Raw genomic sequence first — 15,663 nt, forward strand, 5'->3', positions numbered from 1 at the left:
CGTAGGCCTTCTGATGCTCTCTATAAGCTAGCCTATGAACAGTGAGTCCTGAAAGCTTGAGACGCCTCTCAAGTACACGCCCAACCGTCTTCATCTTCCAGAGTTCCCAGGTGTACCAGGGGGCTGAGCGCGAGAAGGTGACCATTCTAGTTCTGACAGGTGCGTGAAGATCTAAGATCTAGAATATTGCTCAGAGATTGGTTGTAGAAGTCAACCGACTCCGTGACAGAGATCAGCAGAGGAGAGTTGCTGGAGGTCTATAGCTAAAGTATACTGTTTGGAACCAAATGTTGTTTTGCAGTAAAAAAAAATAAAAAAAATAATCTGTAACCTATATTTTCCTTACTTTTATGTTTCATTTTTATATTTATTAAATATAATATTAATAAATATTATATTAGAACGTTTGATCGTCCATTTACATTGTATTCGTTTTTAAAAGGTTGCATGCGTAATTATTGTTTGTTTATTACTATTTTTCCTTAATTTATTTGCCAAATATATATGCATTAAGAAGTTTGGTCAACCTGCGTTATCTCACACCACCGACGGGTAAACCATTGACAATATTTCGGTGGATACGAATCGACTAAATATGTACAGTGCACTTTAAAACACCTTCATGTGCAAGCGTGTGAAGCTAAAACAATATTTTAAATTAATCATATTCCGTAAAATCCAGAGCTAAAAAAGGAATCTTGAGAGATGTATTCCCTTTTCGTTGCTGAGAAACACAGTCACCCCTGTACAGCTAGATGGCTTCGTCCAAATCTATAACAGGAAGAGCCGGTGTTTACCATTTGCTAACAGGAAGTGCTTCGTGCCATAATTGATGCAGTGTCAAATCAACCGATTTGTTGCGGAGGAAATGAATTCAAAGTGTTTGTCCGCTGCGCAAAGACTTGGTCGAAGTTAATGGAAAGCAAACGCTGAGAGGTTTTGCAATAATGGTGCCCACTGGAAAGGAAAACTGGTTTTCCTAGGCAATTCGCTTCCTGTGAGGTGACACCGCCATACAGGTAGTCTGCTCGCGGTACAGCTGTCATGTATAGATCGGTACACAAAATAAACACTTCTCTTAAATACCGAATGACAATTAAAATGAGAATCTAATATCTAATATGTGACGTTAAAAGCTTGTCCAGTGTGAATTCTGCCAATGTTGATACAGTAAAAATGCTCTAAAGAATTCCTGACATGACATGTTGTTTGGAAAACTTGCTTTTCATTTCAGCCATATGCCACTTATTACTGTGACAACTTAGTGTGAAAGTTATTTTCAGATTGTCTTTAAAAGACGGGTAAGAGATTGAATACGGATTGTAACGAACGTTCTACTACTTTGACATCTTGCATGCTCCTTATTGAGTGTCAGTGACTACTGTACCGTTTCAGTGGTCAGTGGCGTTTTAATTATGACATTGTCATCAGCATTCATATGAAGGAGACATTTTGTCTTTTGTAGTAAAGGTATTCATTATGTTTTTCCACTGACAGTGTAATAGGCAGACGGTACCATCTCTGTGTAAGGATGGGTGCTGAGAGCAGTGCCCTGCCAAGCTGTGTGCTGGAAGAGCCGCTGCTGACCCTTCCCTCTGGTCTTACCATGTACTCCGCCCTCCTCCAGGATGGCAAGCCTGCCTCCGTCTTTGTACATAAGCAAGACAATGAAGATAAAGTCAATAAAGCTGCTAAGGTATAAGTGAAAAGCTAATAAGTAACCTCACTAATAACATACATTACCTGCCAAAGGTTTAGACACATCTAGTACTCACAAATACTTTATTATTAGTAGTATTTTCCACATTTTAGAATAATAGTAAAGTAATCAAAACTTTGAAGTAACACAAATTGAATTGAACGAATGGAATGACGTAGTAACCAGAATTTTAATGATATAATCATTAATAAACAGTTACGTAAAAATTATAAATATCGATAACTCAATTATATATATATATATATGGTCAAAAGTTTGGAAACATTAAGGTTTTTTAATGTTTTTGAAAGAAGTTTCTTAATCTCACCAAGGTTACATTTATTTGATAAAAAATACAGTGATACACTGCCATTTAAAAGTTTGGGGCATGTAAGATTTAAAAAAAAGAAAACAAATGAATACTTTTATTTAGCAAAGGCACATTAAATTGATTAAAAAAAACATGAAAGGCTTCTATGAAATTAATAAATATTACAAAAAAGTTCCATTTATAATAAATGCTGTTGTTTTGAACTTTCTATTCATCAAAGAGTCTTGAAAAGAATAATTTTCCACATAAATATTAAGTAGCACAACTGTATTTAACATTAATAATAATAAATGTTTCTTTAACACAAAATCACCATATTAGAATGATTTTTGAGAGATCATTTGACTGAAGTAATGGATGCTGATTACAACAGAAAGTTAAATTGTAATATTTCACAGTATTTCTGTTTATACAGTATAGCCTTGGTGAGATTTAAGAAACTACTTTCAAAAACATTCAAAAACCTTAACGTTTTCAAACTTTTGACCAGTACCACACAATACAGCTTACCTCCAAATCTCTCAGCTAGTTCAGTCATGGACATGTCATGTACATTGAAATGAATTAACCTGAGATAATACATCTTCCTTTACAGCACTTGAAGACATTAAGGCATCCATGTCTTCTCCGCTTCCTGTCTTGCTCAGTGCAGGGTCACGGTATACATTTAGTGACAGAGCCAGTTCAACCACTAAAACGGCTGCTTGACAGTCTTACTCCAGAGGAGATCTGTGCAGGCCTCTACGACCTGCTGCAAGCACTAGTCTTTCTACATGACAGGGTAAGAGTGTATTTACATTTAATTCATGTTATTTATTTATTTTTTTAGCTGAGCAATGACATTATACACTCATTGTTCTAGCTAAATCATTTTTTTCTCTCTGTCTCTTAGGGCAAATCAAGTCACAACAACGTGTGCATATCTTCAGTGTTTGTCAGTGAAGATGGCCATTGGAAGCTTGGGGGGATGGAAACCGTCAGCAAGTTTTCAGAGGCAACACCAGAGGTGACATCCGTAAATACTTAAGTACTAATTTATTCCTTATACATACTTTAAAGGTACACCATGTAACTTTTGCAAAACTCTATGCATAATAAAACTCTATAATAAAATGACCCTTCACAATAGATAATGCTTTACAGTGAACTCTGTTAGAGAGCTACATAAACCCATTTATCAGTTCAATAAAAAACATTTCAAATCCATCAGTTCTCACCATCTCTGAAAAGCCAAGCCAATGATGATTCTCGTTTTATTACGAACCCTGTTGTGTTCTCTTTCTGCAAGCAGTTTTTTTAAACAGGCGATTACCCAGAGGTTTGAGATTTAGTGTGCTCCATGTCAATCTTTCTTACTTGTTGTGACAACTAAGCTATGCAACTCCTACAAGCGTCAAAGTAGCCAGAGCTACAATTGAGTGACATTACAAGTACACAATTTCCAGTGAAAAGCATCCCACTCGTTCTAAAAAAATAAACACATATAACAGGCTTACCATAGTGAATTAGTTTAAGACAAAAACACAATTTGGAAGAAGGATTGATGGTGTATCGAAACTTAGTTACAAAGTGCACCTTTAAAGAGGGTCCAAATCCCATACCCCCACTCTGGGGTCTCACTTTCTCTTTTGTGTCAAAAGATTTGTAATGTCATGGCTTTTGTGAAAAATAGGTAAATAGCTTATATTAAATATAGACAAAGTTGATTACTCTAACTCTTTGTATCTGTGACTTCCTTTCCAGTTTCTCAGTAATATCCAGAATGTAAGAGAAAATAGTGCTATTCCTCCCGAGGAAAAGGTAGGCAACCATATTCACCACCATTCAAAAGTTTGCGGTCAGTAAGATTTTTAAAAAGAAATTAATGCTTTTATTCAGCAAGGATGCATTAAATTGATGAAATTGAGAAAAAACATTTATAATGTTCCAAAAGATTTCTATTTAAAGTAAATGCTGTTCTTTTGAACTTGCAACAGTGTACTAATACAAATACAATGTAGTATTCAACATTGATAATAAGAAAAATATTAATATTAGCACCAAATCAGCATATTAGAATGATTTCTGAAGATCATGTGACACTGAAGACTGGAGTAATGACTGCTGATTTTACTTTGCCATCACAGGAATTCTTTACATTTTAAAATATATTAAAATAGAAAACTTTACTCTATTTTTAATCAAATAAATGTATTCTTGTTAAGCAGAGAAGACTCCTTTTAAAATCATTGAAAAAAATCTTACCAACTCCAATTTTTTCATCATAATCAGATTTGTTGCCGGAATTCACAAGGCCTGGGACAAATTTCAGGCTGACGACAGCCCAGATCATTCTGACTAAGTAATAATAATGTTTTGTTTTTGTTTTCTATAGCTTGAAGGATTCAGAACTCTTCCCGACAAGCATGCCCACTCCCGAGACGCTTTTTCATTCGGGGTGATGGTGGAGGCTCTTCTTCCACTCCTGACGGGACATGGTTAGTAACGCTCTTAATTCAACAGACGCATGTAAAGCAGGCTGAGTGTGTCTAGGATTCATCCTGTTGTGGCAGTTGCCAAGCCCTTACTGCTCAGACATTGTGACATATTTGTTAATGAACAACTGTGATCAAAACGATTTTACACGCCAGAGACTCTTTAAAGACAAGTTTTCCATTCAGAGCAGGTTATAATATTTTCATGTTCAAAGAACAAAATGATCCACATGAGCAATGTAATAGTGATGCAACATTTTGGCTTCTATGTTGGTTTTTGGAGCAGAGGCTCATTGAAAACACATGCGTGGCTATCTTTTTTTTTTCTTTTAGTGAGTCTCACTCATTAAATAGTTTTTCCATTCGCTCTTTCTTACGTGTTTTTATTTATTTTTCCATGTCTGCTCCCCATCTTTGTGACCTCCATGTGGTCCTCCACCCAAACTTTCTGTCGCAGTGTCAGAAGATTTGTTGGAGAGTCTAAAGAACATGCTGCAGGCCAGCCTATTGACTCCTGACCCCATGTCTCGCACATCGCTCAGCACTTTGCTGACTCACACATTCTTCAGGTTCGCTTTTGAAAACGACACTATTTAAATTAATAGTCTATTCGTGATAAAGTGTCTTGAAATTAACTTAAATTTTGGCTGAAAATTCTGCTTTGCCATTACACTTTAAACTGTAGTAATATTAACAGTTTTTGCTGTATTTTTTTTATGCAGAAATGCAGAAAAATATAATTTGTCAATTTAAAAGTAAATTTTCCTGTATTGAAATAAGATTATTAAAATGCATAACCTCTCTTATAGAAATGACTTCTTAGATATCATGAATTTTCTGACGAGTTTGACCCTGAAAAATGAGGATGAGAAGAATGAATTCTTCAAGTAAGCTTCCCTCTCACATACATGATTCTATTAGAAGAAAGACATGCTGTGCTTGAATAACTGTGTGTGTTCTGCAGGTTTCTCTTGGACCGAGTTCAAAACCTCCCAGAGGTGTTAATTGCTACACGTCTGGCTCCTAAACTGCTCAATTCTTTAGTGTTTGCTGAGCCAATGGCTGTAAAAAGCTTCCTTCCTCACCTCCTACGGCCTAAGCAAGGTAGAACCAGTCAGTCAACTTTTAGGAGATGCTTACTGTACGCTTCATAGTCTTTGTGGTGATGCAGACTATCTGTTTTCTGATGTACAGACTCGAGTGTGAGCGCTGGAGAGGAGTGTCTGCTGTCTTTGTCTTTGTATCGGAGATACGTGGTTCCTCAGCTCCTCAAGCTCTATAAAGTGAATGAGGAACATGTCAGGATCGTGCTTCTCTCCCACATTCACATCTATGCAGAGTTCTTTCCTCATGAAGAACTCAAAAAACAGATTCTTCCTCAGGTACTTTGCGAATGTCTGTGCTTGTCTCAACAGCTTAGTACTACTGTATACTTTTGAGAAATGTAAAATGAGTAAATTCATGTTTTATAAGTTGATATTTATACTGTGATTGTTCCGGTTATTTCCCACACTTTATTATGCAGGTTTTGCTGGGAATGAGGGATACAAATGACTCACTCGTCACTATGACACTACAGAGCTTGGCTGTGCTTGTCCCGTTGCTGGGTGCCCAAGTGGTTGTTGGTGGGGAGAGGACAAAAGTTTTTAAACGGACTACACCAAACTTCCCCAAGTCCACAGAGGTCACGCCAGAGAGTAAGTATCCTGTAGCTGGATTGTATTTATAAATCAAATTCAGATGCTCGGGTATGAAACACCTTTGATGGTACTAACATTGTTTTCAGGTCACTGGAGGACGCTGCTGCATACATTTCTATATATTTGATATCTATTTTTCTTTTCCTAAAAGAGGAGCTGAATGCACAACATTTGAGATTAAAGGGTTACTTCAGCGATTTAGCATTAAGCTTTGTATCAGTAGAAACCTGGTAGTAGATTCAATTTACGGTACTGAGACAAGAAAATTATGCATTTTTTTTCTGGAAAAAATCCTCAGATGACACAAATATCATCATTTTGCATCATCGGACGATTTTTTGGCCAGAGGCTAAAGACTACAGCCAGTAGAAGGAGCTGTTCCGCATGTTTTCAACCCGTCCACAGGGGTGGGATCTCACTCACAGAATGTAAATGCGCACGGCAGCTCGGATCGGGCATTAATAATGGAGCGATACAGAGCAAAGTGTTTCAACTTTTCAATGAATTCTTATGAAAGTAAAGCTTCCATATGCGATCTGAAAACGCGCCAGATTGGACACGTGCCGTGAATGACTGCCGCGCTTACCTCAGCTCTGCTCAGCTCTTCAGGAGTCAATCTGACTCCTGTTGCTCTAACTGAACGAAATGATTGTATTATTATGAAAAACAAAACGACGGTGGGGGCGGTGTAATGGTGGGCAAGTGATAACCAGTAGCCATGACTTTGGGAGTGAGACAAAAATACATTTTCTGTCTTTTCTCGGTCTAGAAGGCACCAAATTAATAAATAATTTCACATTTCTACAATATAAATTACCCAGTTTAAATACACATTCATCTTCCCAGCGCTGAAGTACCCCTTTAAACAGATAAAGACATTATAATGTTACAAAAAACATATACACTCATCTAAATTGTGTACACTCATCTAAACTTTTCCCTCTGCAGCTTCGCCTGTGCATATTGTTGGGCCATTGCATCCCCATATCTCACAACCATCAAAAGTTCTGAATGTGTTCCCTAAGGGCTCTGAGGACAAAAAGGTTGTTATAGAAAATATGTACTCCTTCCATGCAAGTGAAAAAAACAAAGCCCAGCTCACCATTGCAGAGAGAGCAGGTATGGCACAACTGACACTTACAATAACTCTTAACAGCATACCATTCTGAACTGCTTATTATCAAGCAAAAATTTGGACATTTGAAAAGAAGCGCTAAATTGATCTTGAATTAAATGTATTTGTCCCTGCTTGGTGTTTGATTGCGCAACCCTTCTAAAACAAGTGGTCTTTTCAGGGTTGAGCAGCGAGATGCGGTTCCATTTGAATGGGTACAAAATGGGCACACAGGCTTTGGACAGCATGAAAAGTAACGGAGCGGTGAGATCCGACGAAGACTGGCCTAACTGGAGTGACACAGAGGAGGCAGAGAAAGACAAGAGCCAATCAGTCCAGATCAGCATTCGGTCAGCAAACATCCCAGATCAGAGCAACTCTGCTATGCCAGCTGACAATGTGGATGAGCGTGAGGAACCCTGGGATGATTTCGAGGACTCAGAAGTGACCTCAGAACAATCACCCTCCACTCCTTTATCAGTCTCTGTACCAAAGACATCCACAAAAAGTCCGTCATCTCTGTCTGAACCTAGAGGCGGACCTCCAAGGCAGTCAAAAGCACTCAAACTGAACCTTAGTGTCAAAAGTGTTCCAGATCATAACCATACCTCATCATGGGACACCAGCTGGGACCAGGGAACTGACACCCTCAAACCCAGCAAAACAAGCTTAGCATCGGAGCCCAAGCCAAAAAGCACAATCAAAAGCCCTGAAGCTGGTAAACTCGGGGAGGAGTTCACAATTGCGGTGAAGAAGAAGCCAGTGAAAGACCCAGAACTAGACTTCTTCGCAGACATGGTTCCAGATATAAAGCTGTCTTCCTCATCTTTTCTGCTCCCTGTGGAGAGCTCGACCAGTGAACCCGTCACAGGACACACAACATCAGACCCGTCGATAGATAGACTAAGCCTCACTGCTAAGTTTGCTGCGGCTGACTTGACTGGGGTAAGTTCAGCTGTGCGATTTTTATAACTACAGTATGACGATGAATAACATTGAATTGCATGCGTTAAACTTTTTTGTTTTGTTTTCACAGACGGAAGCTGAAGGTTGGGGTGATGACCTCAACTGGGAAGACGAGAACACATGGTGATCAGTGTGGTCCTCTACTACAGAAAGCCATTTGAGAGAGATTCCCATACAAAAACAGTTACATATGCCATCATGACATTGGCACTAAAGACCAACCAATTAGATCACAACTTGACAATGTAGTTACTAAGAAGTATAATTGAAGAGAGTAGTGTATTTTCAGATTCCCCCACCCAATCCAATATGATAATGTCGCCATAGAAATTGTTTGGCTACTGAAAAAGGTTCTGTGCCCTTTAGTTTTTTCAGGATAGCATGATGGACCTAAATATGCCAAATTCTATTAGGAATCCCTCAGTTATGTTGCATTGAGGAGGGGTAGATAACTTGAAAATACATCCACTTCTAATGCTGGTTTTATTTGTGCCATACAGCTTTTTGTTGTTGTTGTTCATTGAGCCTTAGAGGACAGACAGCCTCAACTTGAGAAAATAAAATACATAGACTCTAATTTGTGTTTACTAGATTTGGGTGAGAGCCTGACATAATTTATTTGTATTATCAGCTGCTGATTAAATAAAATGGTTTTATGGTATTTGACCTGCTTTGATTCCTTTCCACATGTACAGTATTAAGTAAAATCGGGTTAAATTTTAATTGAATGTTGACTATGAAAGAAAAAAAAAATCTCCCACTCACTTAAGGCTAGTTGACACTGCACCGACAGACACCAACCAAAGCCAGCAGACATGTTTGTTGGATTTCAGATCAGAGTGTTAGCCCATTGGTTGGCATTTGTTTTCAGTGACTGAACATGTTCAATCTGTGTTTGTCCAGTTATGGAATGTCTGGGCAGTATGGTATGATTTTCCACTTGGAGTGAATGAAAATGAGTGAGTGAATTCGGACACCAAATGCGGCAGAAGGGCTGCCTCTTGCGGTTTGTGCTTGCTGTTTAATAATCATTTGAAACATAGCAAACTGGTAGCTCTAGTAGTAATGAAAAGATTTATCTTGAACTCTGCCATGGAAACTAACATGTATAAACCGTAATTAAACAATTTAATAATCAATTAAAAATGAATTTATACTTTTGGAAAATGGATGGATGATTGATTCAGCAGCGGGCGCCATCTCCTGGTGAGACGCAGCAGGAATTCGTTCAGCGCGTGACTCACAGTGCATTATGGGTATTCTGTAGCCATTGATTATTGTGGAATTGAACAAGTGCACTCAACGTCCACTTTGGTATCGGACACCACTACAAATGTCTGTGCCCTCAAAAAGTGCCTTATTTAAAGGAACACTTTTTTTGCAAATAGGCTCATTTTCCAAGTCCCTTAAACAGTTTTTGACTGTTCCATTCAGCCGATCTCTGTATCTGGCGGTAGCACTTTTAGCATAGCTTAGCATACATAATTGAATCGGATTAGACCATTAGCATCGCGCTCAAAAATGACCAAAGACTTTCAATATTTTTCCTGCTCAAAACTTGACTCTTCTGTAGTTACATCATGTACTAAGACTGACAGAAAATGAAAAGTTTCGATTTTCTAGACTGATATGGCTAGGGCTGCGCAATATATCGAAAATGTTCATATCGCGATATGCATATCACAACGGTATGCAATATCTGAATGATTTTAATAGGCTACTTCAACATTGTGAAAAGTGTACGTTTGAGGTTGACGCATATAGCAGAGAATAGACTTATATAATAGCACATGACTGTTACTTATGTGACTTGCTTGACATTAAAAAGAGTTATTAAATGCAATAACTTGCGAAAAACAACTCCTTGCAGTCTCACGCTGTCTGCTGTCTGACACACACCGAAATGTGCGCACCAGCCGCTTCTCTGAAAGCATGTGATCCCTTCAGTTCTGTTTCGTGCCTTTTTACACACTCGAACTGTCAAATACTCACACAGTTATGTCAAAATGGCTGTCTTAACGAGTATTCATTTAAACACATGTAAACCTGCCATTGTCTGTCAAACAACAAAAGAAAAAGAGAAATTCAATCACTGCTCTTGGCTGAATAACCTTTGTAGCTTTATTATGTATCAGTGTATATTTAACTCATGTGAAGACTACTGTTTTTAGTTCTTATTTTTAATAACAAAGATAAATTAAAATAACAAAAATAATCCACCCCAGTTCAGAGGCCTGTTGCACAAAAGTAGAATTAAGACATCCAGGATAAATGACTGAGCTGAGCTCAATGAAGCCAAAACAAGTGTGTCCAGGCTTAATTGGTTGCACAAAGACCAAGCCAGGATGAGCAGACACGGATTCATCAAGCCAGGTTAAACCAATCCTGGGTAGGTGCGTGCTCACGGCTCACTCAAATAGACCCACCACAGATCACAGATTCACCATGGCAACTAGAGCGGCGTACTTTTCCCCGCCGGAGGCACAAATCCTCATGGAGGCAAACGAGGAGGTAAAAGACATAATTAAGAAGAAAGGCAACACCGCCACAGTGATAAAGCAAAGAGAAAAAGCATGGCAAAGTATTGCAGACCTCCTGAATGCGTAAGTAGTGCACAATTACACACTCACCGCTCCGCTGAAACATCACAATTACAATCCAAATAGTTAATTCACATCTCCACAAACGCAGTTTTACTCTGATTATGAAACAGTTTAATTTTTAATTGAAATGGACTGCAGATATGAGTAAAATTGTGTAAAGTAACTCCATCACACTGTAACTTATAAGGCTTTGATAAATTATTATCAAAGCCTTTATTACTACGCTCAGTCGTACGGTTTAATCTTAGCCGTTGTACTCTGCTTCTTATGTTGTCCACCGATTTTTCTGTGTGTTCTCCTGCTTTTATTAATGTAAAGCTGCTTTGAAACAATTAAACAATTGGGAAAAGCGCTATATAAATAAAATAAAATTGAATTGAATAGATAAGCTAATAATAATAATCACTTTAATTTATATAGCGCTTTTCAAAGGACCCAGGAAGCACAGCAGGCCTACAACCATGCCCATGCCAGAGCCAGAGTTGAAATGACCTTTGGCCTCCTGAAGGCACGCTTTCACTGTCTTCACAAATTAAGGGTCAGCCCTGTGAGGGCATGTGACATTACTGTGGCGTGTGCTGTCCTCTACAAAGGGCCCCCAGAGTGCCACCAGCCATGGACTGGGACAATCTGGCAATCTTCCCTGATGACGACAGTGGTCGGCTGCTAGGGGACCAATATGTGTTGAATTATTTTTGTAAGTATGTGTGCATTCAATTTTGGTTAAATATGTCCTGTGGTGGCAGAGGAATGAGGATTTTTTTGTGTTCCTTTTTTTTTTTTTTGGCCTCTTATGATGTTTGTGCTGTATACTGTGTGTAATACAAGCTTACAGGGAGGCTACTGCATCCATTCGTCTGTTCAGTTGATGTGTATGGATTTGTCCTGCATTTATTTCAGTGTGCAGACATGAAGGGTGTGTTATATACAGACCTTTGAATGTGTATTTATCCTTTTGTTGTATAATATGCTTTCCATCTTGTAGAGTCACTGTGTGACATCAGTTTCGAAAGGAGCTTATGGTTTACCTGCTTTGTTTTATCCTTATTCAATAAAGGAACCTAATGTTACACTTTGTGTTTTTATATTTATATGGAATGTGTATTTTATATGACAGAGTATAAGGGCCACACTGAGGAAGAAGGAAAAAGTCATACATTTATGAGGCTGGTTCTTTCTGCGGAAAAGATGCATATTCTTTTTACAGTCCTGATACTTATGACAATGTCACGCTGATGTGCCAAAAGATTAAGTATGTCCTTGTTTGTGAAACCATACTGAAGAACAATTCCAAGAAATGCCCCACAGCTGTCATTTTAACAACCGTCCTCCTCTAAAACAACGGGTTACAATATTATGACTTAATTTATCGAAGTCTGTGAATTTTCTTTTTTTCCCTCTGTGGCCCTAATATTCTATCATTTTTATATATAGCCTTATAGTCTATGGGAAACAATAGGTTACTGTCGTAACCCCGGTTCTCTGAAACATCGAGTGGAGAGATCCACCTATGGGAAGGGCATCCGTACCTGACCTCTGCAGAAGCATCCAATTGCACCAAGTCTGACAAGACAGGCAGGAACGCGCAGCCAATGCCCGGTAAGGCCCCGCCCCTTACCTGCGGGCATATATAGTCTGCACGCGCTACTGTACTCCAGTAAGAATATTCGCTTCTCGTGGGGCAAGCGGGGCAAGGCTGGTGGATCTCTCCACTCGATGTTTCAGAGAACCGGGGTTACGACAGTAACCTATTGTTCTCTTTCATCATCTCGTGTTCGAGATCCACCTATGGGAGAGACATGGACATCTCCCCGATTGCCCACTATACTCACAGTGAGGTCCTGTTAGCCAGAAAAAGACGGTCACCCCCAAGGGGGCGGTGCTTGACACGGTTCATAATCATGAACCCGCCAAACGGACGCACACACGTAACTGCGGTGTGCAAGCAGGACATGAAACGTGTGTGGCACACACAAAAGAAGGCAGGGTCAGGAAGACCCCACCCCCAAGACCGAATGTGCTACCGAGGTTCTGGTGACATCCAGCCTATAGTAACGCACAAACGTATGGGGAGAAGCCGAACTGGCAGCAGAGCAGATATCCTGCAGTGATACTCCCCTGAACAGAGCCCAAGAGGCGGCTAAGCCCCTCGTGGAATGAGCTCTGATGCCCCCTGGGGGGTTGCACTCCCTTCGATTCGTAAGCCAAAACTATAGCGTCCACAAACCAATGTGAAAGGCATTGTTTAGACAGGGGATCCCATTTGTGGGGAGGAGCCCATGAAACAGAGTTGGTCACTCTTCCGGAAAGCACTGGTCCTAGCCAAATACGTCTGTAACGCACAGACCGGACAGAGGGCATTCAGCCTTTGATCCTCCGCGGAGGAAAAAGGGCGGAGGGTGAAAAGCGGAAAGCTCCAACACCTCCGATGTGAACGCAGGAAAACATTTCGGCATGAAGGCTGGATTAGGCTAAAGGAAAACCTTATTTCCGCCCAGAGAGAATTTAATGCACGTGGGGTGAACCGAGAGTGCATGTAACTCACTGACACGTTTAGCTGACGCCAAAGCCAAGAGCAAGGCTGTCTTGAAGGACAGCAACTTTAGGGAAATATTACCCAGAGGCTCAAAAGGGAATTGAGACAGGGCTTCCAGCACCATGGAGAGGTCCCATTCAGGGATCGTTCCCCTAATGACTGGCAACGAAAGACGGGCACCCTTCATAAATCTGCGGATTAGAAGATGCTGCCCAACCGTTGAGCCCTCAAAACCCACATGACAAGCAGAAATAGCTGCCAGATAGACCTTAATAGTGGAAAAGGACCTTCTTGGAGGAAACACAAAATATCAGAAACTGAGCACTGATATGACGTGAGACCCCGCCCATCACACCACTCATCGAACACTTGCCACTTACAGCCATATAAGGACCGTGTAGAAATGGCCCTGGCATTCTGTATAGTAGCCACCACGCGCGGGGGAAGCCCTAACGCGCTCAGGTTCGCGCTCTCACGGGCCAAGCCCAGAGAGCTACCCTGTCCGGGTGTGGGTGATAAATCTCCCCGCTCGCTTGAGACAATAGGTCTGTGCGGAGGGGGAGGCGCCACGGCTAGGCATGTAACAGAGGAATTATCTCTGCCAGCCAGGGCGCTTTGGGCCACCTGGGAGCTATCAGGATGAGAGACAGGTGCCCCTCTTTCACCCTGGCCAGTGATGGAATTATCAAGCACAGGGGAGGAAAGGCATACAGCAGCACTTTGGGCCACGGGTGGGCCAGTGCATCTACCCCGAGGGGCGCGTCCAAGTCCTTTAGCGAGAAGAACATAAGACAACGGCTGTTTTCGCGCGAGGCGAATAGATCTACGGACGCCTGTCCGAATCTCATCCAAATCATGTCTGCTATCTGAGGATGGAGGCGCCAATCTCCGAAGAGCGGGTTCCCCCTCGATAGAAGATCCGCGCCTCTGTTCAGAATGCCCAGAACATGAGTAGCGCGTAACGACAGGAAAAATCGACTGCTCCATACCAAAAGCTTGTAAGCTAGAGCATGGAGTTTCGACGAGCGCACGCCGCCTTGACGATTGATATAAGCCACTGCCGTGGTATTGTCTCAGCGTACGAGCACATGATGTCCCTGCAGACGAGGCAGAAAATGATTCAGAGCCTTCCAAATAGTCAGAAGCTCTAAATAATTTATGTGCTCTGAACGTAGTTTGCTCGGCCACAAACCGTTCACAGTTCTGCCCTCTTGGGTGGCACCCCAGCCTGTTAAGGACGCATCCGTCGTCACAACTTTCCGCAACATAACCATCCCGAGAGGGGCGCCCTGTGCGTAAAAGTCCACGCTCTTCCAGTGGCGCAGAGCTGCAGCGCGGGTACTGTCACTGTCACAGAACGGCAAAGATCGTGTAACGGGCTGAAATGTAGTGACAAAACCCACTTCATGAACGCCCTCATTCTCAGGAGTCCTAGTGGCAAAACCTGGATAGATGGAGCCATAAGACCCTGTAGCCTGAGACATGTGCGATATTGCACCCTCGCCCCTTCTCTGAACTGCGACAGACAGTTCATCAGAGAGAGAACGCGCTCCTGTGAGAGACGCGCTCGCATGGAGACTGAGTTAAGCTCCATGCCCAGGAATATCACATTCTGGCTGTGTGCATTCACCCTGAAGCCCAGAGATGTAATGTGCGCGAGCACGCGGCAGGTGTCCTGCAACACCTTTCCCCTCGAATCGGCTATGATGAGCCAATCGTCTATGTATGTCAGGATCCGTAGACCAGACATTCTCAGGGGAGTCAAGCCCGCTTCCGCACACAGACATTTACATTTACGCATTTGGCAGACGCTTTTATCCAAAGCGACTTACATTGCATTCAAGGTACACAATTTACATTTTGTCAGTTCTTGCTTTCCCTGGGAATCGAACCCATGACCTTGGCGTTGCTAGCACCATGCTCTACTGTTTGAGCTACAGGAAAGCTAGGACAGGAGCTGCGAGGGCTTAGACTCATCAAACGGCAGGATCGTGAATTCGTAGCAAATGCCTTGATAGGCGAAACGAAGACACTTCCTGTGAGGTGGATAAATGCTTATGTGGAAAAAAGCATCTTTCAGATCGACCGATGTGAACCAGTCGTTCCGTTTTATGGCGCGGGCGAGCGAACCATGAGTTAACATTCTGATATTGTATTTCCTCAAATGTTTGTTCAACACCCTGATGTTCAGAATAGGACGGGGGGAACCGTCCTTCTTTGGAACCAGGAAATAACGAGAA

The 15,663-nt window shown here is 41.2% G+C and overlaps 1 protein-coding gene across 1 annotated transcript; it reads left to right on the forward strand.

Moving 5' to 3' along the window:
- Positions 1 to 782: 782 nt before the first annotated feature.
- Positions 783 to 9,023, forward strand: scyl3 (SCY1-like, kinase-like 3). Its single transcript, XM_079831118.1, has 14 exons — positions 783 to 1,019; positions 1,498 to 1,696; positions 2,626 to 2,811; positions 2,923 to 3,036; positions 3,774 to 3,830; positions 4,405 to 4,507; positions 4,962 to 5,073; positions 5,314 to 5,391; positions 5,469 to 5,608; positions 5,699 to 5,886; positions 6,030 to 6,201; positions 7,153 to 7,323; positions 7,500 to 8,263; positions 8,355 to 9,023. Exons 2-14 carry the CDS (start codon positions 1,532 to 1,534, stop codon positions 8,409 to 8,411), a joined length of 2,307 nt encoding a protein of 768 aa, XP_079687244.1. The 5' UTR covers positions 783 to 1,019; positions 1,498 to 1,531; the 3' UTR covers positions 8,412 to 9,023.
- Positions 9,024 to 15,663: the final 6,640 nt, after the last annotated feature.

This window comes from Gobio gobio (assembly GCF_949357685.1).
Source record: "Gobio gobio genome assembly, chromosome: 12".
NCBI classification, from domain to species: Eukaryota; Metazoa; Chordata; class Actinopteri; order Cypriniformes; family Gobionidae; genus Gobio; species Gobio gobio.

Bases quoted from the DNA above. Each gene is read 5' to 3' on its own strand.
- scyl3 (XM_079831118.1), top strand. From the start codon at position 1,532: ATGGGTGCTGAGAGCAGTGCCCTGCCAAGCTGTGTGCTGGAAGAGCCG. The intron at 1,697-2,625 runs GTATAAGTGAAA...CTTCCTTTACAG, and splicing joins AAGTCAATAAAGCTGCTAAG to CACTTGAAGACATTAAGGCA. The intron at 5,074-5,313 runs GTTCGCTTTTGA...CCTCTCTTATAG, and splicing joins CTGACTCACACATTCTTCAG to AAATGACTTCTTAGATATCA.